Source organism: Tachyglossus aculeatus, chromosome Y4 (genome assembly GCF_015852505.1).
Source record: "Tachyglossus aculeatus isolate mTacAcu1 chromosome Y4, mTacAcu1.pri, whole genome shotgun sequence".
Classification (NCBI taxonomy): Eukaryota; Metazoa; Chordata; class Mammalia; order Monotremata; family Tachyglossidae; genus Tachyglossus; species Tachyglossus aculeatus.
Genome location: NC_052096.1, coordinates 5,199,675 through 5,226,650, shown reverse-complemented (window position 1 = coordinate 5,226,650; position 26,976 = coordinate 5,199,675). Strand labels below are relative to the sequence as shown.

Genomic DNA, 26,976 nt, shown 5'->3' with positions numbered 1-26,976 from the left:
TCCCACCTCAGGGGTCTCCATCCCCCTCCCCGGACGCCCCCCACCCCCAGGGACCCCCTCTTCTCCTGCGCCCCCTCCCACCCGGAGCCCCCTCTCTGCCTCCCCTCCCCTCTCTCCCCCGCCCTGCAGGGCTGTCCTTGACCCCTGCCCCCCGTCCTGCTCTGCGGGGGTCCCGGGGCGGGGGTCCGGGGGGCACCGACTGGAGTGTGGCCTCTTTAAAGGGGAAGGCGGGGCCCGCAGGCTGCAGCCTGCCCTCGAGGGGCGGGGTCCCCACCAGACCCCCCTCCTTTATGGGGTCTCCGAGGGCGAGGGCAGGGGTCAGCCCTGAGGGGCAGGAAGGGCTCTTTGGAGGGAGAGAGTTGAGGCAAGTGGAGAGAGGCCGCCCCCCTTCTCTCCCACTTTTTTCTCCCTTCTTCTCTTTCCCCCTTCCCAGTCTTCTCCCCACCTTCCCTCCCTTCTGTCCTATCTGTCCCCTCTCCTCTTTTCCCTCCTTTCTTCCCTCATTCCTCTCTGCGCCCATTCCTTCTGCCCCTACTTCTCTCTGCCCATTCCTCTCTGCCCCCATTCCTCTCTGCCCCATTCCTCTCTGCCCCCACTCCTCTCTGCCCCTACTTCTCTCTGCCCATTCCTCTCTGCCCCCATTCCTCTCTGCCCCATTCCTCTCTGCCCCCACTCCTCTCTGCCCCTACTTCTCTCTGCCCATTCCTCTCTGCCCCCATTCCTCTCTGCCCCCACTCCTCTCTGCCCCCTGTCCTCTCTGCCCCCCGTCCTCTCTGCCCCCACTCCTCTCTGCCCCCACTCCTCTCTGCCCCCACTCCTCTCTGCCCCTACTCCTCTCTGCCCCTACTTCTCTCTGCCCCCATTCCTCTGTCCCCACTCCTCTCTCCCCTCCTCTCAATTTCTCTCCATCTCTCCCCTTTCCCTCTCCTCTCTTCTCCCTCCTCTCCCCCTACTCCTTTCTCCACCTTTCCTTTCTCTCCCCCATCCTCTTTCCTCCCATCTCCCCCCACTCCTCCTTCCCTCCTCTCCCGTCCCCCATCCCTTTCCTATCTCCCCCCTCCCTTCTCCCCCTGCCTCCTTTCTCCAGGTGGGCAAAGGGAGAACCCAGGCTTCATCGTGCCCCCCACCCCCGCTCCAGTTTCCCCTTCTCCCCAGGGACCCTGGCTTCACCACCTAAAGCCTCTCTTTATTCGTCCATGGTGCCCAGCAGCAGGTGAGTGTGGGTCCGTGGGTTCACGTCCTGGAAACCCCCTTGCCCATATTAAAACAAAAACAAACAAAAAAAGCAAGACTCTCGGATCCTTTCCCCGCTTCTCGCCCCACAACCGGCTCCTTCGCTTCCTGGGTCTCCGGGGGTGGGCCTCGGTGGGGGTGGATGGGTTGGGGGGAGGAAGGCCTCAGCCTTCGGGGGGCGGCGGGTCCGTGGGGGTCGCCGCCCTCTGCAGCAGGTCCAGCGCCTCCCAGAAGAAGTCCTTTTGAGCGGCCTGGAGGGCCATCCATCCAACGATCTCCTTCATCTTGTCCAGCCGGGTGCTCAGGGTCGGGCAACCCAGTAGCTCGTTGAGGTAGGCCTCACAGCCCTTTGCGGCAGCCTCGGGCTCTGAGACCCCCGGCTCGGAGGCTCCGGGCTCAGAGGCCGGTCCACTCCCCTCCTCTCCGGGCAGCTTCTTGTAGGTCCGGCCGTGCTCCACGTCGTGTCCGGAGAGCAGGTACAGGCATTCCCGGCTGGAGCACAGCGACCGAGCGCATGGCGGAACCTGGCAGGAGGAAGGGCCGCAGAGGTCGGCGGGGTCAGGAGAGGGGGGCCAAGACCTCTGCCCCTCCCCTCCCCCTGACCCCATGAGTTCCCTCTAAGTCTCTCTCACCGCGATCCGATCACTAATAATAATAATAATACTAATGATGCTATTTGTTAAAGCACTTATACTAATAATAATGACATTTATTAAGTGCTTACTATGTACAAAGCACTGTTCTAAGCGCTGCAGAGATTACAAGGTGATCAGGTTGTCCCACATGGGGCTCACACTTTTCATCCCCATTTGACGGATGAGGGAACTGAGGCCCAGAGAAGTGACTTGCCCAAAGTATCACAGCTGACAATTGGCAGATTTGGGATTTGAACCCATGACCTCTGGCTCCAAAGCCTGGGCTTTTTCCACTGAGCCACGCTGCTTCTCCACTTACTATATGACTGGCACTGTACTAAGCGCTGAGGTGGATGCAAGCAAATCGGTTCGGACCCAATCCCTGTCCCAGGTGGGGCTCACGGTCTCAATCCACATTTTGTGGATGAGGGGACTGAGGCCCAGAGAAGTGAAGTGACTTGCCCGAGGTCAGAGAACGGACAAGCGAGAAGCAGCGTGGCTCAGTGGAAAGAGCCCGGGCTTGGGAGTCAGAGGTCGTGGGTTCTAATCCCGGCCCTGCCCCTTGCCTGCTGTATGACCTTGGGCAAGTCACTTCTCTGTGCCTCATTTACCTCATCTATAAAATGGGGATTAAGGCTGTGAGCCCCACGTGGGACAACCTGATAACCTTGTGCCTACCCCAGTGCTTAGAAAAGTGCTTGGCACATAGTAAGATCTTAACAAGTATCATTATTATTATTCTGTGGCAGTCGGGAGTAGAACACGTGACCAGGCCGATGCTAAATCCTTGATCCCACTCCCTCAGTCACTCGACATCCTGACCCCAAGTCAGGGGTCTCAAGGCCAGCCAGGCCCCTCTCCGCCTCCCCCCCACACCCACGCACGTACACACAACACACACACATATATGCACACACCTTGACGTGCAGCTTGACGAAGGTGGCACTGCCCTTGGGCCAGCCAGGGAGCCTCCCCCCGGCCCCACAGCCACAGCCCAGCAGCTCCTTGCTGAAGTCCGAGCCCTGGCTCAAGGCAAGGGAGTGGTTCAGGCCGCACCAGAGTGCCACCGGGCACTGCACTGTTGACACCTGGGGGGACACAGCACAGGCCGGCTGGGTCCCTGGGGGGGGGGGAGGAAGGAGAGCTGGAGAGGAGGGAGAGTTGGGGAGGAGAGAGAACTAAGGAGGGAAAGCTGGGGAGGAGGGAGAGCTGGCGGGGAGGGAGAGCTAGGAAGGAGAGAGAGCTAAGTGGGGAAAGCTGAGGAGTAAGGAGAGCTGGAGAGGAGGGAGAGTTGGGGAGGAGAGAGCTGAGGTGGAGGAAGAGCTGAGAAGGAAGGGGAGCTGGGGAGGGGAGAGAGTTGGGGAGGGGAGAGAGCTGGGGAGAGGGAAGAGCTGAGTTGGGGAGGAGGGAGCTGAAGTGGAGGAAGAGCTAGAGAGGAGGGAGAGTTGGGGATTAGGGAGAGCTGAGGTGGAGGAAGAGCTGAGAAGGAGAGTTGGGGAGAAGGAAGAGCTGAGGTGGAGGAAGAGTTGGGGAGGAGAGAGCTGAGGTGGAGGAAGAGCTAGAGAGGAGGGAGAGTTGGGGATTAGGGAGAGCTGAGGTGGAGGAAGAGCTGAGAAGGAGAGTTGGGGAGAAGGAAGAGCTGAGGTGGAGGAAGAGTTGGGGAGGAGAGAGCTGAGGTGGAGGAAGAGCTGGGGAGGAGGGAGAGCTGAGAAGCAGGGAGAGCTGAGGTGGAGGGAGAGTTGTGAAGGAGGGGGAGTTGAGGAGGGAGGTTGGGGAGGAGGGAGAGCTGAGGTGGAGGAAGGGCTAAGGAGGAGGGAGCTGAGGTGGAGGAAGGGCTGGGGAGGAGGGAGAGCTGAGGTGGAGGGAGAGTTGTGGAGGAGAGAGTTTGGGGAGTAAGGAGAGCTGGGGAGGAGAGGGAGCTGAGGTGGAGGGAGTGTTGTGAAGGAGGGAGAGTTGGGGAGGAGGGAAGTTGGGGAGGAGAGAGCTGAGGTGGAGGAAGAGCTGGGGAGGAGGGAGAGCTGGGGAAGAGGAGTCAGTGGTGGGGAGGGAGAGTCGCTGAAGGGCAGAGTTGGTGTGGGGGCGAGGAGGGAAAGAGGTGGAGAGGAGAGGGGCTCGGGCAGAAAGGCTGGCTTGACCTGGGTGGGCTGACCCCTGTCCATCTTGTCGCCGGTCCCCAGCTGTCCGTAGCGGTTGTTGCCTTGCATGAACAATCTCCCAAACTCGTCCACCAGGCCCAGGTGGTTATAGCCCAGAGCACAGAACAGGATCTGCCGGGGGTGGGGGGTGGGGGCCGGATGCCCTCAGCTCACCCTAGCGCAGTCCCCCCCGTCCCTTCCCTCCATTTCCCTTTCTCTTACCCCTGGGCCACCCAGGGAATTTCCCCATCTAGACCCACTTTGGCCATCTCTCCCCCACCCATCAAATCCTCCTAACTGTCCCCCTTCCCCCCTCAGCTCAGACCCTCCAAGTGCCCTCCCCCAGCCGGTCCCCCCATTAGCTGGAGAGCTTCCACCCTCCTCCCACCCCCGGTACCTTGGCGGGCAGGGTCAGGGCCAGGGGCATCTCCTGGTCCAGGGGGTCGAAGGCATGCAGGCTGCCGAACAGGTCCCGGTAGACGCCCGGAGTGTGGACCTCAAAATACACGCCCCCTTGGTCTGGGGATGGAAGGCGGGGGTCTCAGCAGGGAGAGATAAGGTGGAGAGATAGGGGTTGGTCTGGGAGGGGAGACAGGGCTAGGCCTTTCTCTGGGTTGGGGGGGATGGAGATGGGGTGGGGTGATGGGGAGGACCACCCTCCTTTTGGGGCCCTGTTAGTACTTAATTGGGGGAAGGGGCTTGCCATGTCTCTAACCATTATATCTGCTGGGGGGTTGTTTTAGAGGTGTTGTAGATGGGGAGGGGGGAAATGGGACCCGGTTGATGGAGTGGGATCAGTAATTAATTCGAGGAGGGGGCAGGGTGTCCGTATCCCTTACGTGTGTTGAGTCGCTCTCATAGGGATGATGCAGATTTGGGGATGGGGCAGGGTCTCCACACCCATTACATAATAATAATAAGCGCTTACTATGTGCCAAGCTCTGTTCTAAGCGCTGGGGGTAGGTAATGATAATAATAATAATGATGGCATTTATTAAGCACTTACTATATGCAAAGCACTGTTCTAAGCGCTGGGGAGGTTACAAGGTGATCAGGTTGTCCCACTGGGGGCTCACAGTCTTAATCCCCATTTTCCAGATGAGGTAACCGAGGCCCAGAGAAGTGAAGTGACTTTCCCAAAGTCACACAGCTATTTGGTGGAGTCGAGTAGATAGTTCTGACGACTTGACACCTGTCCACATGTTTTGTTTTATTGTCTGTCTCCCCCTTCTAGACTGTGAGCCCGCTGTTGGGTAGGGACCGTCTCTATATGTTGCCAACTTGGACTTCCCAAGCGCTTAGTACAGTGCTTTGCACACAGTAAGCGCTCAATAAATACGATTGAATCAATGAATGAATACAAGGTAATCAGGCCAGGCACAGTCCCTGTCTCATATGGGGCTCAGAGTCTTAATCCCCATTCTTCAGATGAGGTAACTGAGGCCCAGAGAAGTGAAGTATATATGTTGTACATATTTATTACTCTATTTATTTATTTATTTATTTATTTTACTTGTACATATCTATTCTATTTATTTTATTTTGTTAGTATGTTTGGTTTGGTCCTCTGTCTCCCCCTTTTAGACTGTGAGCCCACTGTTGGGTAGGGACTGTCTCTAGATGTTGCCAATTTGTACTTCCCAAGTACTTAGTACAGTGCTCTGCACACAGTAAGCGCTCAATAAATACGATTGATGATGATGAAGTGACTTGCCCAAGGTCACACAGCAGACATGGGGCGGGGCCGGGACGAAGCTGGGGGAGGGCCGGGGAGCCAGGTACCTGGGTTCTGGCCAGGGGTGCAAGGCATCACTCCCCCTTTTAGACTGTGAGCCCACTGTTGAGTAGGGACTGTCTCTATATGTTGCCAATTTGTACTTCCCAAGCGCTCAGTACAGTGCTCTGCACACAGATAGCGCTCAATAAATACGATTGATGATGATGATGATGATGAGAACACGTGTCCTCCGCCTTTGAAGCCGGTGCTCTTTCCACTAGACTGTGTCTCTCCCATTGCGGATAGGGAATGCCGCAGTTCGTTGAGGTAGTGGACTTTCTCAAGCTTTTAGTCCAGTGCTTTACACGTAATAAGCGCTCAATAAATATGATCGCATGAATGAGTGAAAGAAGATTCGGGGAGAGGGAGGGGAAGGGTCGGGGTCTAAATACGATTGATGATGATGAGAACATGTGTCCTCCGCCTTCGAAGCCGGTGCTCTTTCCACTAGACTGTGTCTCTCACATTGAGGATAGGGAATGCCACAGTTTGTTGAGGTAGTGGACTTTCCCAAGCGTTTCGTCCAGTGCTTTGCACGTAGTAAGCGCTCAATATGATCGCATGAATGAGTGAAAGAAGATTCGGGGAGAGGGAGGGGAAGGGTCGGGGTCTAAATACGATTGATGATGATGAGAACATGTGTCCTCCGCCTTCGAAGCCGGTGCTCTTTCCACTAGACTGTGTCTCTCCCATTGCGGATAGGGAATGCCGCAGTTTGCTGTGGTAGTGGACTTTCCCAAGCGTTTCGTCCAGTGCTTTGCACGTAGTAAGCGCTCAATAAATATGATCGCATGAATGAGTGAAAGAAGATTCGGGGAGAGGGAGGGGAAGGGTCGGGGTCTCCGTACCCATTATGTAGAGGATGCTGCTCTGGTTGGAGGCCATGTGGACGACCTTCAGGTGGGGCAAGCAGCGAGACACCTTTCTGAGCATCAGCTGCACTGTATAGGACCTCGACTGGTCCAACTGCGTCTCGTTCACCATCAGGCTGTACACCCGGCCTTCCTCTGGTGATGCGGGGGTCGGGGGAGAGTGTGGGCACCCGCGTCGGAGCGAGCTCCCCACTCCCCCCGTCCCTCCGCACCCCCGGGACCTGCTGCTCCCCGCTCCCCCCCACCCCCAAATTATTATATTATTATCATTAATAATAACCTTTGCTAAGCGCTTATTGTGTGCCCAGCACCGTCCTAAGAGCCGGGGTGGATACAAGCAAATGGGGTTGCTGTCGTTCGCGGGGCTCACAGTTTCCTCTCCCGTTTTTTACAGATGAGGGAACTGAGGCCCGGAGAAGTGAAGCGACTTGCCCAAGGTCCCGCAGCAGACTTGGGGTAGAGCCAGGATTCGAACCCATGCCCTTCTGACTCCCAAACCCACGCTCTGTGCATTATGCTGTGCAATAACAGTAATTATAATAATTGAGACATTTGTATACTTCCCAAGTGCTTAGTACAGTGCTCTGCACACAGTAAGCGCTCAATAAATACGATTGAATGAATGAATGAATAAAGCGCTTACTCTACGCCAAGCACCGTACAAAGTGTCGGGGGAGATACAAGGCATTCTTTGTCCCTGTCCCACATGAGGCTCACAGTCCAGGAGGGAGAACCGGTAGTCAATCCCCATTTTATAGATGAGGAAACTGAGGCCCAGAGACACGAAATGACTCACCCCGGGTCACCCAGCAGGGAAGTGGCGGAGCAGGGATTTGAACCCAGGTCCTCTGACTCCCAAAGCCAGGCTCTTTCCACTAGGCCACACCACTTTCCCCAAAGTGATGGACGGAGATTGGGGTCGGCGGGGGGCACTCAGCGTCTCAGGAATAATGGGTGGTAGCGGGAGAGTGGCTTTAGAGAAGCAGCGTGGCTCAGTGGAAAGAGCACAGGCTTGGGAGTCAGAGGTCCTGGGTTCAAATCCCGGCTCCGCCAATTAGCTGTGTGACTTTGGGCAAGTCACTTAACTTCTCTGTGCCTCAGTGACCTCATCTGTAAAATGGGGGTGAAGACTGTGAGCCCCTCGTGGGACAACCTGATCACCTTGGATCCTCCCCAGCGCTTAGAACAGTGCTTTGCACATAGTAAGCGCTTAACAAATGTCATTATTATTATTATTTAGGAAGAGAAGCAGCATGGTTTAGTGGATAGAGCACAGCCCTGGGAGTCAGAAGGTCATGGGTTCTAATCTTGGCTCTGCCCCATGTCTGCTGTGGGAACTTGGACTTCACTTCTCTAGCCCTCAGTTCCCTCATCCGTATAACGGGGATTAAGACTGTGAGCCCCCCGTGGGACAACCTTGTAGCTTCCCCAGCGCTTAGAACAGTGCTTTGCACATAGTAAGCGCTTAACAAATGCCATTATTATTATTATTAAGTTATTATTCACTGTGCCTCAGTTCCTTCTTCTGTAAAATGGGGATGAAGACTGTGAGCCCCCCGTGGGACAACCTGATCACCTTGTAGCTTCCCCAGCGCTTAGAACAGTGCTTTGCACATAGTAAGCGCTTAATAAATGCCATTATTATTATTCTCTGGGCCTCAGTTAACTCATCTGTATAATGGGGATTAAGACTTGGAGCCCCACACGGGACAGCCCGATTTGCTGGTATCCACCCCAGGGCTTAGTACAGCACGTGGTTCAGCGTAAGCGCGTAACAAATCAATCAATCAATCGTATTTATTGAGCGCTTACTGTGTGCAGAGCACTGTACAAAGCACTTGGGAAGTGCAAATTGGCAACATATAGAGACAGTCCCTACCCAACAGTGGGCTCACAGTCTAAAAGCCAACATCATTATTATTTAGGAGGATTTTTTTGGTGGGGGCAGTGGTGGTGGTGGGGGGGGGGGGGCTCACAGTCTTCACCCCCATTTTACAGATGAGCTAACTGTCTACATGTTTTGTTTTGTTGTCCATCTCCCCCTTCTACTGTGAGCCCACTGTTGGGTAGGGACCGTCTCTCGATGTTGCCAACTTGGACTTCCCAAGCGCTTAGTCCAGCGCTCTGCACACAGTAAGCGCTCAATAAATACGATTGATGGTGATGATGATGCGCTGCACACAGTAAGCGCTCAATAAATATGATTGATGATGATGATGATGCTCTGCACACATTAAGCGCTCAATAAATACGAATGAATGAATGAACGGTTTTCCCCCCCCACAAGGTTGTACCGGAGAGCAGCAGAAGGGCTCGCTGGGCCTCCTGTCCCACCAACACGATCTGCTTGAAGCGCATGGAGTGGTGGAAGGTCATCTGGAAGACCCGCTGGCCGCTGGACTGAAGGTAGACCTCCACGCAGTCGCAGGGCTGAGTGCGAGGCCCCCCGGCCCCCGCGGCCGGCTGGGCCTGGCTCACCAACACGTACAGGTACTTCCGATACACCGTGTCGCTTCGGGGGTCCGAGGTGAACTGCGGCCGGGCAGGGACACAGGGGGAAGACGGAACCTCAGGAGCGGAAAACCGGACACCCTCGGGGTGGGCCCGGGTGCTGGGGGGTGGGGAGTCAGGCAGTTGTATTTATTTACAGGGCACTGTACTAAGCACTTAGGGGAAGACAGTAGGGAGTCAGTCAGTTGTAGTTATTGAGCGCTTACTGTGTGCAGGGCACAATATAGCGGACGCACTCCCTGCCCATCATGAGCTTACAGTCTAGAGGGGGAGACGGATATTAACAGAAACAAATGAGCTTACAGTCTAGAGGGGGAGACGGATATTAACAGAAACAAATAAATGATGGGTAGGAACATTAGAAGAGAAAAAGTGGAACATAAGAGTGTAGGGACATAAGAAGTAGAGAAGCAACGTGGCTCAGTGGAATAGAGAGGGGGAGACGGATGTTAACAGAAACAAATAAATGATGGGTAGGGACCGAAGAAGAGAAGAAGTAGAACGTAAGAACATAGGGACGTAAGAAGTAGAGAGGCAGCGTGGCTCAGTGGAAAGAGAGGGGGAGACGGATGTTAACAGAAACAAATAAATGATGGGTAGGGACATAAGAAGAGAAGAAGTAGAACGTAAGAACATAGGGACGTAAGAAGTAGAGAAGCAGCGTGGCTCAGTGGAAAGAGAGGGGGAGACGGATGTTAACAGAAACAAATAAATGATGGGTAGGGACCTAAGAAGAGAAAAAGTAGAACATAAGAACATAGGGACATAAGAAGTAGAGAAGCAGCGTGGCTCAGTGGAAAGAGAGGGGGAGACGGATATTAACAGAAACAAATAAATGATGGGTAGGGACCTAAGAAGGGAAAAGGTAGAACGTAAGAGCATAGGGACATAAGAAGTAGAGAAGCAGCGTGGCTCAGTGGAAAGAGAGGGGGAGGCGGATGTTAACAGAAACAAATAAATGATGGGTAGGGACCTAAGAAGAGAAGAAGTAGAACGTAAGAACATAGGGACATAAGAAGTAGAGAAGCAGCGTGGCTCGGTGGAAAGAGAGGGGGAGACGGATATTAACAGAAACAAATAAATGATGGGTAGGGACCTAAGAAGAGAAGAAGTAGAACGTAAGAACATAGGGACCTAAGAAGTAGAGAAGCAGCGTGGCTCAGTGGAAGGAGCACGGGCTTTGGAGGCAGAGGTCATGGGTTCAAATCCCGGCTCTGCCAATTGCCAGCGATGTGACTTTGGGCCTTCTCTGGGCCTCAGTTTCCTCATCTGTAAGATGGGGATTAAGACTGTGAGCCCCCCGTGGGACAATCTGATCATCTTGTAACCTCCTCAGAGCTTAGAACGGTGCTTTGCACATAGCGCTTAATAAATGTCATTATTATTATTATAAGTGGTGTGGGCCTGGGACCTGGGGGGATGAATGAAGGGAGAGAGTCAGGGTGGCGCAGAAAGGAGTGGGAGAAAAGGGAAGGAGGGCTTAGGGAAGGCCTCTTGGAGGAGGAGATGGGCCTTCAATAAGGCTTTGAAAGGTTGGGGGAGTCATTGGCTGTCGGATATAAGCGGGGTGGTTCAGTGGAAAGAGCCCGGGCTTTGGAGTCAAAGATCGTGGGTTCAAATTCCGACTCCGCCAATTGTCAGCTGTGTGACTTTGGGCAAGTCACTTCACTTCTCTGGGCCTCAGTTCCCTCATCTGGAAAAGGGGGATGAAGACTGTGAGCCCCCCGTGGGACAACCTGATCACCTTGTAACCTCCCCAGTGTTTAGAACAGTGCTTTGCACATAGTAAGCGCTTAATAAATGTTATCATTATAGAAGCAGCGTGGTTCAGTGTAAAGAACCCGGGCTTTGGAGTCAGAGGTCATGGGTTCAAATCCCGGCTCCGCCAACTGTCAGCTGTGTGACTTTGGGCGAGTCACTTCACTTCTCTGGGCCTCAGTTACCTCATCTTGTAAAATGGGGATGAAGACTGTGAGCCCCCCGTGGGACAACCTGATCACCTTGTAACCTCCCCGGCGCTTAGAACAGTGCTTTGCACAGAGTAAGCGCTTAACAAATGCCATCATTATTATTATTGTATAAGGAGGGAAGGACGCGGGTGAGGGGTCGGTGGTGAGATGGATGAGATCTCAAGGCCCTTCAAGGCCCTACTGAGAGCTCACCTCCTCCAGGAGGCCTTCCCAGACTGAGCCCCTTCCCTCCTCTCCCCCTCATCCCCCTTTCCATCCCCCCCATCTTACCGCCTTCCCTTCCCCACAGCACCTGCATATATGTATATATGTTTGTACATATTTATTACTCTATTTATTTATTTATTTTACTTTACATATCTATTCTATTTATTTTATTTTGTTAGTATGTTTGGTTTTGTTCTCTGTCTCCCCCTTTTATCATCATCATCAATCGTATTTATTGAGCGCTTACTATGTGCAGAGCACTGTACTAAGCGCTTGGGAAGTACAAATTGGCAACACATAGAGACAGTCCCTACCCAACAGTGGGCTCACAGTCTAAAAGGGGGAGACAGAGAACAAAACCAAACATACCAAAAAAAATAAAATAAATAGGATAGATATATACAAGTAAAATAAATAAATAAATAGAGTAATAAATATGTACAACCATATATACATATGGTTTTTGACTGTGAGCCCACTGTTGGGCAGGGACTGTCTCTCTGTGTTGCCAATTTGTACTTCCCAAGCGCTTAGTCCAGTGCTCTGCACACAGTAGGCGCTCAATAAATACGATTGATGATGATCGAGGGCTGTGGAGAAGATTGGCATTTGGGGAGCCGAGGACGCGGGCTGGGTTGGAGGAGGAGAGCGGCGAGATGAGGTGGGAGAGGGCAAGGAGGGGATTGAAAGAGGAGGGTGAGTGGAGGGAGAAGATGCTCACGTCTTTGGCCCCCCGACACAGCAGGATGTAGCGACAGGCCCGCTTCCACTGGAAGTGGCCGAGGGTGGAGGAGACGAAGGCGTTCTTGAGGAAGAAGAGGGTGCCCAGGTAGTCGAGGATGAAGACGTGGTCCTTGGTGGGGAGGAAGCGTCGGTAGCCGTGGGCCAGGAACGGGGCCACGCTCTTACTGAGGCCTCGGCGACGGCCTCCGAACGTCTGGAAATACAGCCCCTTGGTGTCTAGGCCGGGGGCGGGGGGAGACACAGGGCCGGGGGGAGACACGGAAATCAATCAATCAATCAATCAATCGTATTTATTGAGCGCTTACTGTGTGCAGAGCACTGGACTAAGCGCTTGGGAAGTACAAGTTGGCAACATATCTATCCTATTTATTTTATTTTGTCGGTATGTTTGGTTTTGTTCTCTGTCTCCCCCTTTTAGACTGTGAGCCCACTATTGGGTAGGGACTGTCTCTATGTGTTGCCAATTTGGACTTCCCAAGCGCTTAGTACAGTGCTCTGCACATAGTAAGCGCTCAATAAATACGATTGATGATGATGATATAGAGACGGTCCCTACCCAACAGTGGGCTCACAGTCTAAAAAGGACCAGTCAGAGGCAGCAGGGGGCTGGGTAAGTGGGGGCAGGGGTCGGGGGGGGGGGGAGGGGGGGCTAGAGAAGCCTTGTGGCTCAGTGGAAAGAGCCTGGGCTTTGGAGTCAGAGGTCATGGGTTCAAATCCCGGCTCCGCCAATTGTCAGCTGGGTGACTTTGGGCAAGTCACTTCACTTCTCTGGGCCTCAGTTACCCCGTCTTGTAAAATGGGGATGAAAACTGTGAGCCCCCCGTGGGGGCTTACTAAGTATTAAGCGCTTACTATATGCAAAGCACTGTTCTAAGCGCTGGGGAGGTTACAAGGTGATCAGGTTGTCCCACGGGGGGCTCACAGTCTTCATCCCCATTTTCCAGATGAGGGAACTGAGGCCCAGAGAATAATAATAATCATAATGTTGGTATTTATTAAGCGCTTACTATGTGCCAAGCACTGTTCTAAGCGCTGGGGAGGTTACAAGGTGATCAGGTTGTCCCACGGGGGGCTCACAGTCTTCATCCCCATTTTCCAGATGAGGGAACTGAGGCCCAGAGAATAATAATAATAATAATGTTGGTATTTATTAAGCGCTTACTATGTGCAAAGCACTGCTCTAAGCGCTGGGGAGGTTACAAGGTGATCAGGTTGTCGCACAGGGGGATCACAATCGTAATCCCCATTTAATAATAATAATAATAATAATAATAAAGATGGCATTTATTAAGCGCTTACTATGTGCAAAGAACTGTTCTAAGCGCTGGGGGGATACAAGGTTGTCCCACGGTGGGGCTCACAGTCAACCCCCATTTAGCAGATGAGGTAACTGAGGCCCAGAGAAGTGAAGTGACTTGCCCAAACTCACCCAGCTGACATCATCATCATCATCATCAATCGTATTTATTGAGCGCTTACTGTGTGCAGAGCACTGTACTAAGCACTTGGGAAGTACAAGTCGGCAACATATAGAGACGGTCCCTACCCAACAGTGGGCTCACAGTCTAAAAGGGGGAAGTGGCGGAGCTGGGATTGGAACCCATGACCTCTGACTCCCAAGCCCGGGCTCTTTCCACTGACTCTGCTTCTCATTATTATTATTATTATTATTATTATTATTATTACAACCCAACGACACAACAGACACGTTTCCTGCCCACACCGAGCTTACGCCAATGGCTCAGTCCAGTGCTGCGCACACCGAAAGCACGCAACAAACACCACCGACTGGTTGTGGAGCGGGGTGTCGTGGTTACAGGGGGCTGCTGAGGAGGGGGTTCCGGAAGGGTGGTGGGTTGCGGGGGGGAGTGGTGGTGCCTACAGTTGAGGACGGCCGCCCTTTTCCAAGGCCGGGCCCCTCCGGCCCTCTGCTCGTGGAGGCGCGGGGCCAGGCGCTGGCAGATCCGTCTCCACACGCGCTCGGCGTCGCAGACTTGGCGGAAGTAGCGGCACGTCCGGGCCAAGGAGACGATGTCCCGAACCGGCAGGAAGGAGACGATGTGCTCTACCTGCAGGAGCCCCGGGGGTTGGGGGGGGTCCACAGGACCCAGGCACCCCCTTCCCTCCGGCCCCCGCTCCGCCCGACACGCGCACGGTTGTCCCTCGTGGCTCCGGGCGCCTTCCCGCCGTCTCCCTCACCAGCTCCGGTGGGAAGAGTTGCACGGATACGGGGTCCCCGCGCCCCTTCTTTTCAGCGCTGGGCTCGGGGTTGGAAGGGGAGCAGCTCCGCTTCACCTGCTTGGGGAAGCACAAAGGGGTGGTCGGGATGGTGGCCCTTTCCCGGTCACGGCTGCTGTTGTCCCCTTGAAACTAGGCCCTGATACGGTCAGTCGTATTTATTGAGCGCTTACTGTGTGCAGAGCACTGGACTAAGCGCTGGGGAAGTACAGTCAATCAATCAATCGTATTGAGCGCTTACTGTGTGCAGGGCACTGGACTAAGCGCTGGGGAAGTACAATCAATCAATCAATCAGTCGTATTTATTGAGCGCTCACTGTGTGCAGGGCACTGGACTAAGCGCTGGGGAACTACAATCAATCAATCAATCGTATTGAGCGCTTACTGTGTGCAGAGCACTGGACTAAGGGCTGGGGAAGTACAATCAATCAATCAATCGTATTTATTGAGCGCTTACTGTGTGCAGAGCACTGGACTAAGCGCTGGGGAAGTACAGTCAATCAATCAATCGTATTGAGCGCTTACTGTGTGCAGAGCACTGGACTAAGCGCTGGAGAAGTACAGTTAATCAATCAATCGTATTTATTGAGTGCTTACTGTGTGCAGAGCACTGGGCTAAGCGCTGGGGATGTACAATCAATCAATCAATCAATCGTATTTATTGAGCGCTTACTGTGTGCAGAGCACTGGACTAAGCGCTGGGGAAGTACAATCAAATCAATCAGTCAATCAATCGTATTTATTGAGCGCTTACTGTGTGCAGAGCACTGGACTAAGCACTGGGGATGTACAATCAATCAATCAATCAATCGTATTTATTGAGCGCTTACTGTGTGCAGAGCACTGGACTAAGCGCTGGGGAAGTACAGTCAATCAATCAATCGTATTGAGCGCTTACTGTGTGCAGAGCACTGGACTAAGCGCTGGAGAAGTACAGTTAATCAATCAATCGTATTTATTGAGTGCTTACTGTGTGCAGAGCACTGGGCTAAGCGCTGGGGAAGTACAATCAATCAATCAATCAATCGTATTTATTGAGCGCTTACTGTGTGCAGAGCACTGGACTAAGGGCTGGGGAAGTACAATCAATCAATCAATCGTATTTATTGAGCGCTTACTGTGTGCAGAGCACTGGACTAAGCGCTGGGGAAGTACAGTCAATCAATCAATCGTATTGAGCGCTTACTGTGTGCAGAGCACTGGACTAAGCGCTGGGGAAGTACAATCAATCAATCAATCGTATTTATTGAGCGCTTACTGTGTGCAGAGCACTGGACTAAGCGCTGGGGAAGTACAGTCAATCAATCAATCGTATTGAGCGCTTACTGTGTGCAGAGCACTGGACTAAGCGCTGGGGAAGTACAATCAATCAATCAATCGTATTTATTGAGCACTTACTGTGTGCAGAGCACTGGACTAAGCGCTGGGGAAGTACAGTCAATCAATCAATCGTATTGAGCGCTTACTGTGTGCAGAGCACTGGACTAAGCGCTGGAGAAGTACAGTTAATCAATCAATCGTATTTATTGAGTGCTTACTGTGTGCAGAGCACTGGACTAAGCGCTGGGGATGTACAATCAATCAATCAATCAATCGTATTTATTGAGCGCTTACTGTGTGCAGAGCACTGGACTAAGCGCTGGGGAAGTACAATCAAATCAATCAGTCAATCAATCGTATTTATTGAGCGCTTACTGTGTGCAGAGCACTGGACTAAGCACTGGGGATGTACAATCAATCAATCAATCAATCGTATTTATTGAGCGCTTACTGTGTGCAGAGCACTGGACTAAGCGCTGGGGAAGTACAGTCAATCAATCAATCGTATTGAGCGCTTACTGTGTGCAGAGCACTGGACTAAGCGCTGGAGAAGTACAGTTAATCAATCAATCGTATTTATTGAGTGCTTACTGTGTGCAGAGCACTGGGCTAAGCGCTGGGGAAGTACAATCAATCAATCAATCAATTGTATTTATTGAGCGCTTACTGTGTGAGAGCACTGGACTAAGCGCTGGGGAAGTACAGTTAATCAATCAACCAATCGTATTTATTGAGTGCTTACTGTGTGCAGAGCACTGGACTAAGCGCTGGGGAAGTACAATCAATCAATCAATCGTATTGAGCGCTTACTGTGTGCACAGCACTGGACTAAGCGCTGGGGAAGTACAGTCAATCAATCAATCAATCGTATTTATTGAGCGCTTACTGTGTGCAGAGCACTGGACTAAGCGCTGGGGAAGTACAATCAATCAATCAATCATATTGAGCGCTTACTGTGTGCACAGCACTGGACTAAGCGCTGGGGATGTACAATCAATCAATCAATCAATCGTATTTATTGAGCGCTTACTGTGTGCAGAGCACTGGACTAAGCGCTGGGGAAGTACAATCAATCAATCGTATTGAGCGCTTACTGTGTGCAGAGCTCTGGACTAAGCGCTGGGGAAGTACAGTCAATCAATCAATCAGTCGTATTTATTGAGCGCTTACTGTGTGCAGAGCACTGGACTAAGCTCTGGGGAAGTACAATCAATTAATCAATCAATCAATTGTATTTATTGAGCGCTTACTGTGTGCAGAGCACTGGACTAAGCACTGGGGAAGTACAATCAATCAATCAATCGTATTGAGCGCTTACTGTGTGCAGAGCACTGGACTAAGCGCTGGGGAAGTACAATCAGTCAATCAATCAATCGTATTTATTGAGCGCTTACTGTGTGCAGAGCACTGGACTAAGCGCTGGGGAAGTACAATCAATCAATCAATCGTATTTATTGAGCGCTTACTGTGTGCAGAGCACTGGACTAAGCGCTGGGGAAGTACAATCAATCAATCGTATTGAGCGCTTACTGTGTGCAGAGCACTGGACTAAGCGCTGGGGAAGTACAATCAATCAATCAATCAGTCGTATTTATTGAGCGCTTACTGTGTGCAGAGCACTGGACTAAGCGCTGGGGATGTACAATCAATCAATCAATCAATCATATTTATTGAGCGCTTACTGTGTGCAGAGCACTGGACTAAGCGCTTGGGAAGTACGAGTCGGCAACACATAGAGACGGTCCCTACCCAACAGCGGGCTCAGTCTAGAAGGGGGAGACAGACATCAGAACAAAACATATTAACAAAATAAAATAAATGGAAGAAACATATTTTGTTTCTATATTTAGATAAATATAAAATAAAATAAAACAAATAGAATAAATACGGACAAATAAAATAGAGTCATAAATACGTACAAACATATATACAGGTGCTGTGGGGAGGGGAAGGAGGTAAGGCGGTCTGCGGAAGGTTTCCCCGCATGGGCCAGAGCCCCAGGATTACCGTTCCCATTCATTCAATCGTATTTATTGAGCGCTTACTGTGTGCAGAGCACTGGACTAAGCGCTTAGTACAAGCGCTTAGTCCCATCAATCCCTGGGGCCGCCATCTCTGTCACATAAAGGGGACAGAGGCTGTTGGGAGTGGCCATTCAGGGGAAGAATCAGAGAAGCAGCGTGGCTCAGTGGAAAGAGCCCGGGCTTTGGAGTCAGAGGTCATGGGTTCAAATCCCAGCTCCGCCCATTGTCATCTGGGTGACTTTGGGCAAGTCACTTCACTTCTCTGGGCCTCAGTTCCCTCACCTGTAAAATGGGGATTAAGACTGTGAGCCCCCAGTGGGACAACCTGATCACCTTGTAACCTCCCCAGAGCTTAGAACAGTGCTTTGCACGTAGGAAGCACTTAATAAATGCTATTATTATTATTATTATAATCATGATAACCATGATAATAATAATAATGGTATTTGTGCAGCGCTATGTTCCAGGCGCTGTACTAAGCGCTGAAAGCACTTTACTAAGCAATAATTATGATATTTGTGCTTTTCTAAGCGCTGGGGTAAACACAAGGTAATCAAGTTGGACAAGGTCTCTCCCCCAAATGAGGCGAACAGTCTTCATCCCCACTTTCAGATGAGGAAACTGAGGCCTAGAGAAATGAAGTGATTTGCCCAAGGTCACCCGGCAGAGAAATAGTATGGCGGAATGGATAGAGCACAGTCCTGGGAGTCCAGAAGGTCATGGTTAGGAAGCAGCGTGGCTCGGTGGAAAGAGCCCGGGCTTTGGAGTCAGAGGTCATGGGTTCAAATTCCGGCTCCGCCAAACTGTCAGCTGGGTGACTTTGGGCAAGTCACTTCACTTTTCTGTGCCTCAGTTCCCTCATCTGTAAAATGGGAATTAAGACTGTGAGCCCCCCGTGGGACAACCTGATCACCTTGTAACCTGCTCAGCGCTTAGAACAGTGCTTTGCACATAGTAAGCGCTTAATAAATGCCATTATTATTACTATTATTCTAATCCCGGCTCTATCATTTGTCTGCTGTGCGGTACTTCCCAAGCGCTAATTTGTACTTCCCAAGCGCTTAGTACGGTGCTCTGCACATTGTAAGCGCTCAATAAATACGATTGATGATGATGATGATGACCCCGGGCAAAAGTTATTTCACTTCTCTGTGCCTCGGTTACCTCATCTGTAAAACGGGGATCGAGACTGTGAGCCCCATATGGGACAGGGACTGTGTCCAATCCGATAAGCTCGTATCGATCCCAGCGCTTAGTACAGTGCCTGGCACATAGTAAGTGTTTAACAAATACCATTATCATTATAATTAAGTGGCAGAGCCAGGATTAGAGAAGCAGCGTGGCTCAGTGGAAAGAGCCCGGGCTTTGGAGTCGGAGGTCATGGGTTCAAGTCCTGGCTCTGCCAATTGTCAGCTGGGTGACTTTGGGCAAGTCACTTCACTTTTCTGGGCCTCAGTTACCTCATCTATAAAATGGGAATTAAGACTGTGAGCCCCCTGTGGGACAACCTGATCACCTTGTAACCTCCTCAGCACTTAGAACAGTGCTTTGCACATAGTAAACGCTTAATAAATGCCATCATCATCGTTATTATTTACTCTTTTTAGAACCCAGGTCCTTCTGGCTCCCAAGCCCGGGATCTTTCCATTAGGCCACGCTGCTTCGTGGTCCTCCTCCCCCCAGGGTGGCAAGGGGGGGCACCAGGGTAAGAAGGGACAGCAGTGTGGCTCAGTAGAAAGAGCCCAGGCTTTGGAGTCGGAGGTCACGGGTTCAAATCCCGGCTCCGCCAATTGTCAGCTGGGTGACTTTGGGCAAGTCACTTCTCTGGGCCGCCGTTCCCTCATCTGTAAAATGGGGATTCAGACTGTGAGCCTTGCAACCTCCCCAGCCCCCGTGGGACAACCTGATGGCCCTGTAACCTCTCCGGCGCTTAGAACAGTGCTTTGCACATAGTAAACGCTTAATAAACGCCATCATTATCGTTATTATTTACTCTTTTTAGAACCCAGGTCCTTCTGGCTCCCAAGCCCGGGCTCTTTCCATTAGGCCACGCTGCTTCGTGGTCCTCCTCTCCCAGGATGGCAAGGGAGAGCACCAGGGTAAGAAGGGACAGCAGTGTGGCTCAGTAGAAAGAGCCCGGGCTTTGGAGTCGGAGGTCACGGGTTCAAATCCCGGCTCCGCCAATTGTCAGCTGGGTGACTCTGGGCAAGTCACTTCACTTCTCTGGGCCGCCGTTCCCCCATCTGTAAAATGGGGATTAAGACTGTGAGCCCCCCGTGGGACAACCTGATCGCCCTGTAACCTCCCCGGTGCTTAGAACAGTGCTTTGCACATAGTAAGCGCTTAATAAATGCCATCGTTATCATTATTATTTACTTTTATTAGAACCCAGGTCCTTCTGGCTCCCAAGCCCGGGCTCTTTCCATTAGGCCACGCTGCTTCATGGTCCTCCTCCCCTCAGGATGGCAAGGGGAAGCACCAGGGTAAGAAGGGAAAGCAGCGTGGCTCAGTAGAAAGAGCCCGGGCTTTGGAGTAGGAGGTCACGGGTTCAAATTCCAGCTACGCCAATTGTCAGCTGGGTGACTTTGGGCAAGTCACTTCACTTCTCTGGGCCACTGTTCCCCCATCTGTAAAATGGGGATTCAGACTGAGAACCTTGTAACCTCCCCAGTGCTTAGAACAGTGCTTTGCATACAGTAAACGCTTAATAAATGCCATCATTATCGTTATTATTTACTCTTTTTAGAACCCAGGTCCTTCTGGCTCCCAGGCTCAGGCTCTTTCATCATCATCATCATCATCAATCGTATTTATTGAGCGCTTACTATGTGCAGAGCGCTGCACTAAGCGCTTGGGAAGTATAAATTGGCAACATCTAGAGACAGTCCCTACCCAACAGTGGGCTCACAGTCTAAAAGGGGGAAAGGCCTTCCATTAGGCCACGCTGCCCAGGGTGGCACCAGGGTAAGAAGGGATGGGGAGAGTCGACGGCCCTCGCTTCTGCCTCTCTCTTGGCCCCGCTCTCCCTCACCCCAAGCCACAAAGCGCCGTGACCCTCTTCGGCCTCCTCCTCCTCCACCCCTGCCTCACCATCTTGGCGCTCCAGGGCCCCGGGGCCACCCACGCTGGCTCAGCGTCCGTCCTCGGGGTGCTGCACCCTCCGCCCCATGCCCCTGTGGCTCCTCCGTCCCCGCTCCGGGGGCTTCTCTCCCAGGTGAGGCTTCGTTTCCCCCCACTTGACCCCCCAACAGGTCTCCCCCTCTGTGACATCATCGTCCGGCCTCTGTGATCTGGACCGCCATCATCATCATCATCATCAGTCGTATTTATTGAGCGCTTACTGTGTGCAGAGCACTGGACTAAGCGCTTGGGAAGTCCAAGTTGGCAACATATAGAGACGGTCCCTACCCAACAGTGGGCTCACAGTCTAAAAGGTTGAGGGATCTTGGGGACTCTCCATCCCACGAGCCTCCTGAGCAGCTGCTCACTTCACTCCGGCGCCTTCCTCACTGGTCTCCCCTCGGATCACTTTCCCGAGACGCTGCTCGATCAATCAATCAATTAACGGTATTTATTGAGCGCTCGCTGTGTGCAGAACCTCTTGGAGAAGCGGCGTGGCCTAGGGGACAGAGCCCCTGTCTGGGAGTCCTGGGTTCGAATTCCAGTTCTGCCACTTAACGCCTCTGTGCCTCAGTTACCTCGTCTAAAATGGGGGCGAAGATCGTGAGCCTTATGCGGGACAGGGACTGTGTCCAACCTGCCCGAGAAGCAGAAAGAGCGCGGGCTTTGGAGTCGGAGGTCATCATCATCATCATCAATCGTATTTATTGAGCGCTTATTATGTGCAGAGCACTGTACTAAGTACAAATTGGCAACATATAGAGACAGTCCCTACCCAACAGTGGGCTCACAGTCTAAAAGGGGAAGACAAGGTCATGGGTTCAAATCCCGGCTCCACCAATTGTCAGCCGGGCAAGTCACTTCACTTCTCTGGGCCTCAGTTCCCTCGTCTGTAAAATGGGGATTAAGACTGTGAGCCCACCGTGGGACAACCTGATCACCTTAGAACAGTGCTTTGCACATAGTAAGCGCTTAATAAATGCCATCATTATTATTATTAACCTGAATACTTTATATCTATCCCAGCGCTTAGTACAGTGCCTGTCACATAGTAAGTGCTTACCAAATACCACAGTAGTCATTATTATTATTCATTCATTCATTCATTATAATGAATAATTATTATTATTCATTCTTTTAGACTGTGAGCCCACTGTTGGGTAGGGACTGTCTCTATATGTTGCCAACTTGTACTTCCCAAGCGCTTAGTACAGTGCTCTGCACACAGTAGGCGCTCAATAAATACGATTGATTGATTGATTGATTCTCAAAAACCTCTAACCGTTGCCCGGTGGCTTCCACATCAAACCGAAACTCCTTACCATTGACTTCAAGGCTCTCCACCAGCCCCTTTCATTCATTCGATTCATTCAGTCGTATTTATTGAGCGCTTACTGTGTGCAGAGCACTGGACTAAGCGCTTGGGAAGTACAAGTTGGCAACATCTAGAGACGGTCCCTACCCAACAGCGGGCTCACAGGCTAGAAGACAGGCTAGCTCCTGACCCCCTATTCATCATCAATCGTATTTATTGAGCTCTTACTGTGTGCAGAGCACTGTACTAAGCGCTTGGGAAGTACATGTTGGCAACATATAGAGACGGTCCTTACCCAACAGTGGACCTTCCCTCCCCCAACACCAAAGTATCTACCAGACCTTCCAAAATCCCCCTTAAAATCCCACCTCCGCCCAAAGGCCTTCCCAGATGAACTCCCAACAGTAGCACTTTGGTATTTATTTGTCCTAACCCTCAACAGTTGCGTAAAAAAGTAGAGTCGATTGGACGTTCATTTATTTATTCCCGTTCCAGAATATTTGTAAATATTTTGAGATGCTTCCCCTGTTAAGAGTTCAGTTCTCAAGGGGCAGGGTATGTGTCTTGAGCTTTGGTTGTTCTTTCCTGAGCTCTCAGTCTCGTCCATTAGGCACAGGGGACGCTCAATAAGTACCACTTACGTTGGTATTATTGCCCCGCTTCCACGCAGTCCATCAGCTCGTGGACTTTTTTTTTAGTGGTATTTAATAATAATAATAATAATGACATTTATGAAGCGCTTACTATGTGCAAAGCACTGTTCTAAGCGCTGGGGAGGTTACAAGGTGATCAGGCTGCCCCACAGGGGGCTCACAGTCTTAATCCCCATTTTACAGATGAGGGAACTGAGGCCCAGAGAAGTGAAGTGACTCGCCCAAAGTCACCCAGCTGACAATTGGCAGAGCTGGGATTTGAACCCATGACCTCTGACTCCAAAGCCCGGGCTCTTTCCACTGAGCCAGTTAAGCACGTCCCCCTTGGGTCTCACAGTCTAAGTAAGAGGGAGAACAGGTATTGAATCCCCATTTTACAGCTGAGGAAACTGATGCTCGGAGAAGCTGATGACTTGCCCAAGGTCAGGCAGGTTGGTGGAGGCGGGATTAGAATCCAGGTCCTCTGACTCCCAGCCTGGGCTTCTTTCCCTACTCATGCTATTCCCGGGACTTTGAATGATAATAATAATAATGGTATTTGTTAAGCGCTGGGGGGTTACAAGGTGATCAGGTTGTCCCTCAAGGGGCTCACAGTCTTAATCCCCATTTTACAGATGAGGGAACTGAGGCCCAGAGAAGTGAAGTGACTTGCCCAAAGTCACCCAGCTGACAAGTGGCGGAGCCGGGATTTGAACCCATGACCTCTGACTCCAAAGCCCGGGCTCTTTCCATTGAGCCACGATGCTTCTCTTTACTTCCTCCACCTCCCGGGAATCTAGTCCAATGTTAGTGGGTTCATTCTGAGTTACGGAATAAAAGGGTATTTCAGGTGGGTATTTCATTCAATCGTATTTATTGTGCACTTCCTGTTTGGAGAGGACTGTACTAAACGCTTGGACAATACACAATATCCCTACGTAATCAAATCAGATTATTTCCCTCTTTCCCCCTGCAAGGTTGAAGATGGGAGCTTGTCTGTCTCCGTTCTCCCCCTCCAAACTGGAAGCTCATTGTGGGAAGGGACTGTGTCTACTAATTCTGTTGTATTGTACTCACCCAAGCGCTTAGTACAGTGCTCTGCACAAAAGTAAGTGCTCAATAAATATCCGTTGATTGATAATAATAATAATTCTGGTATTTATTGAGTGCTTGCTATGTGGTAGGTACTGTACTAAGCACACAGGTGAGCGCAAGGAAATCAGGTTGGACATAGTCCCTGTCCTGCATATGGCTCACAGTCTTAACCCCCATTTTACAGATTAGGTAACTGAGGCACAGAGAAATGAAGTGACCTGCCCAACGCCACACGGCAGACAAGTGATAGACGTGGGTCCAGAGCGTGTAATAATAATAATAATGGCATTTATTAAGCGCTTACTATGTGCATAGCACTGTTCTAAGCGTTGGGGAGGTTACAAGGTGATCAGGTTGTCCCACGGGGGGCTCCCAGTCTTCATCCCCATTTTCCAGATGAGGTCACTGAGGCCCAGAGAAGTGAAGTGACTTGCCCAAAGTCACCCAGCTGACAATTGGCGGAGGCGGGATTTGAACCGAAGACCTCTGATTCCAAAGCCCGGGCTCTTTCCACTGAGCCACGCTGCTTCTCCTGTCCGAGCACTCAGTACAGTGCTCTGCACGCAGTAAGCGCATAATAATAATAATAATGATGGTGTTTGTTAAGGGCTTACTATGTGCAAAGCACTGTTCTAAGCGCTGTGACAATAGCAGCGTGGCTTAGTGAGAAGCAGCGTGGCTCAGTGGAAAGAGCCCGGGTTTAGGAGTCAGAGGTCATGGGTTCTAATCCCGGCCCCGCCACTTGTCAGCTGTGTGGCTTTGGGCCAGTCACTTCACTTCTCGGTGCCTCAGTTCCCTCACCTGGAAAATGGGGATTAAAAGTGTGAGCCCCATGTGGGACAACCTGATTACCCTGTATCTACCCCAGCACTTAGAACAGTGCTCAGCACATAGTAAGCGCTTAACAAATACCAACATTATTATTATTAATAAATACGACTGACTGACTGAATGAATGACCGTTGTTGGGTAGGGACCATCTGTTTCTGTTGCCGACTTTCATTCATCATCATCATCATCATCAATCGTATTTATTGAGCGCTTACTGTGTGCAGAGCACTGTACTAAGCGCTTGGGAAGTACAAGTTGGCAACACATAGAGACGGTCCCTACCCAACAGTGGGCTCACAGTCTATAAGGGGGAGACAGAGAACAAAACGAAACATACTAACAAAATAAAATAAATAGAATAGATATGTACAAGTAAAATAAATAGAGTAACAAATATGTACAAACATATATACAGGAATACAATATTCATATTATTTATAATATTCATATTCATAATATGCATAATAACGAATATATCATATATAATATATAATATATTATATTATATATAATATATAACCTATATTATATACAATATTATATATTAATAATATATTATTATATTCATAATAATGAATTCATAATATTCATATACAATACAATGAATACATATATTCATTCATTCATTCCATCGTATTTATTGAGCACTCACTGTGTGCAGAGCACTGGACTAAGCGCTTGGGAAGTACAAGTTGGCCACATATAGAGATGGTCCCCAAGCGCTTAGTCCAGTGCTCTGCACAGAGTAAGCACTTAATAAATGCCATTATTATTATTATTGTAAATACCAATACGTATATATGTTTGTATGTATTTATTACTCTATTTATTTATTTTATTTGTACATACTTATTCTATTTATTTTATTTTGTTAATATGTTTTGTTCTCTGTCTCCCCCTTCTAGACTGTGAGCCCACTGTTGGGTAGGGACCGTCTCTAGACGTTGCCAACTTGGACTTCCCAAGCGCTTAGTCCAGTGCTCTGCGCGCAGTAGGCGCTCAATAAATACGATTGAATGAATGAATTATACGAATACGAAATACGAATTATAAATACGAATGAATGAATGAATAAATGAATGATTCCCTCCCTGCCTTCAGAGAGGGGATTTTTTTTTTTTGGAAACGCTAGAGGGCGTTACGGTTGCTTCCTACCTGGCAGGCCCCGCCCCCTACACCTCCCACCTAGCCAATCAGATGCCCTAGTCGGCGTTAGCCCCGCCTCCCCCTCGCTTCCTGGACTCTGATTGGCCCGAGGGAAAAGGGGGAGGAGACAGTCGTCGCCCCGCCCAGACCTGGGCGCGCGCCCTCTCGTGGCTCTGATTGGCCTGAGCGACGGCTGCGGCGGGGGAGGGGCGGAGACAGTCGTCGCCCCGCCCATTCATTCATTCAATCGGGGCTGGGGGGCATTCATTCATTCAATCGCCTTTATTGAGCGCTTACTGTGTGCACAGCACTGTACTAAGCGCTTGGGAACTACAAGTCGGCAACCTATAGAGACGGTCCCTGCCCAACAAGGCGCTCACAGTCTAGAAGGGGGAGACAGACAACAAAGCAAGACATGTCGACAGCTGTCAAAATCGTCAGAACAAATGGGATTCTAGCTATATGCACATATGCTATACGCCCAGACCTGGGCTCGCGCCCTCTCGTGGTTCTGATTGGCCCGAGCGACGGCGGAGGCGGGAAAGGGGCGGGGACAGTAATCGACCCGCCCAGACCTGAGTTTCCCTCCTCTGATTGGCCCGAGCGACGGCTGAGGGGGCGGGGAAAGGGGCGGAGACCTGGGCTCGCGCCCACACGTGGCTTCTGATTGGCCCAAGCGACCGCCGAGGGGGGGAAGGGGCGGAGACAGTCGTCGCCCCGCCCAAACCCTGACTTCCCTCCTCTGATTGGCCCGAGCGACGGCTGAGGGGGCGGGGAAAGGGGCGGAGACCTGGGCTCGCGCCCACACGTGGCTTCTGATTGGCCCGAGCGACGGCGGAGGCGGGAAAGGGGCGGAGACAGTCATTTCCCCGCCCCATCCCGGGCTTCCCTCTTCTGATTGGCTCGAGCGATGGAGGGGGCAGAGACCTGGGCTTGCGCCCACGCCTTCTGATTGGCCCGAGCGACGGCTGAGGCGGGAAAGGGGCGGAGACAGTCGTCGCCCCTCCCAGACCTGGGCTTCCCTCCTCTGATTGGCTCGAGCGATGGAGGGGGTTGGAGACCAGGGCTCGCGCCCCTAAGTGGCTTCTGATTGGCTGAGAGGGGGGAAAGGGGCGGAGACACCCGTCGCCCCGCCCCAACCCGGGCTTCCCTCCTCTGATTGGTTCGAGCG

The 26,976-nt window shown here is 51.4% G+C and overlaps 1 protein-coding gene across 2 annotated transcripts; it reads right to left on the bottom strand.

Annotated features, from left to right (window-relative positions):
- Positions 1-1,178: 1,178 nt before the first annotated feature.
- On the bottom strand, positions 1,179-20,847 carry FBXO24 (F-box protein 24). 2 transcript variants are annotated; one of them, XM_038768872.1, is made up of 10 exons: positions 20,757-20,847; positions 14,284-14,382; positions 13,967-14,153; positions 12,062-12,300; positions 8,947-9,184; positions 6,629-6,787; positions 4,401-4,522; positions 4,004-4,135; positions 2,786-2,956; positions 1,179-1,757 (listed from the first exon to the last, which is right to left on the bottom strand). In XM_038768872.1, the coding sequence occupies exons 1-10, from the start codon at positions 20,757-20,759 to the stop codon at positions 1,398-1,400; spliced, it is 1,710 nt and encodes a 569-aa protein (XP_038624800.1). In that variant the 5' UTR covers positions 20,760-20,847; the 3' UTR covers positions 1,179-1,397. The 2 variants fall into 2 exon arrangements, with proteins under 2 accessions (XP_038624800.1, XP_038624801.1); XM_038768873.1 differs by having other exon boundaries at positions 14,284-14,379.
- Between the last annotated feature and the right edge of the window lie 6,129 nt (positions 20,848-26,976).

Excerpts from the sequence above, each read along its gene's own strand:
- FBXO24 (XM_038768872.1), bottom strand. Across the intron at positions 14,154-14,283 it reads AACTCTTCCCACCGGAGCTG|GTAGAGCACATCGTCTCCTT; the intron begins GTGAGGGAGACG and ends GGGCTCCTGCAG. Across the intron at positions 1,758-2,785 it reads TCGTCAAGCTGCACGTCAAG|GTTCCGCCATGCGCTCGGTC; the intron begins GTGTGTGCATAT and ends TCCTCCTGCCAG.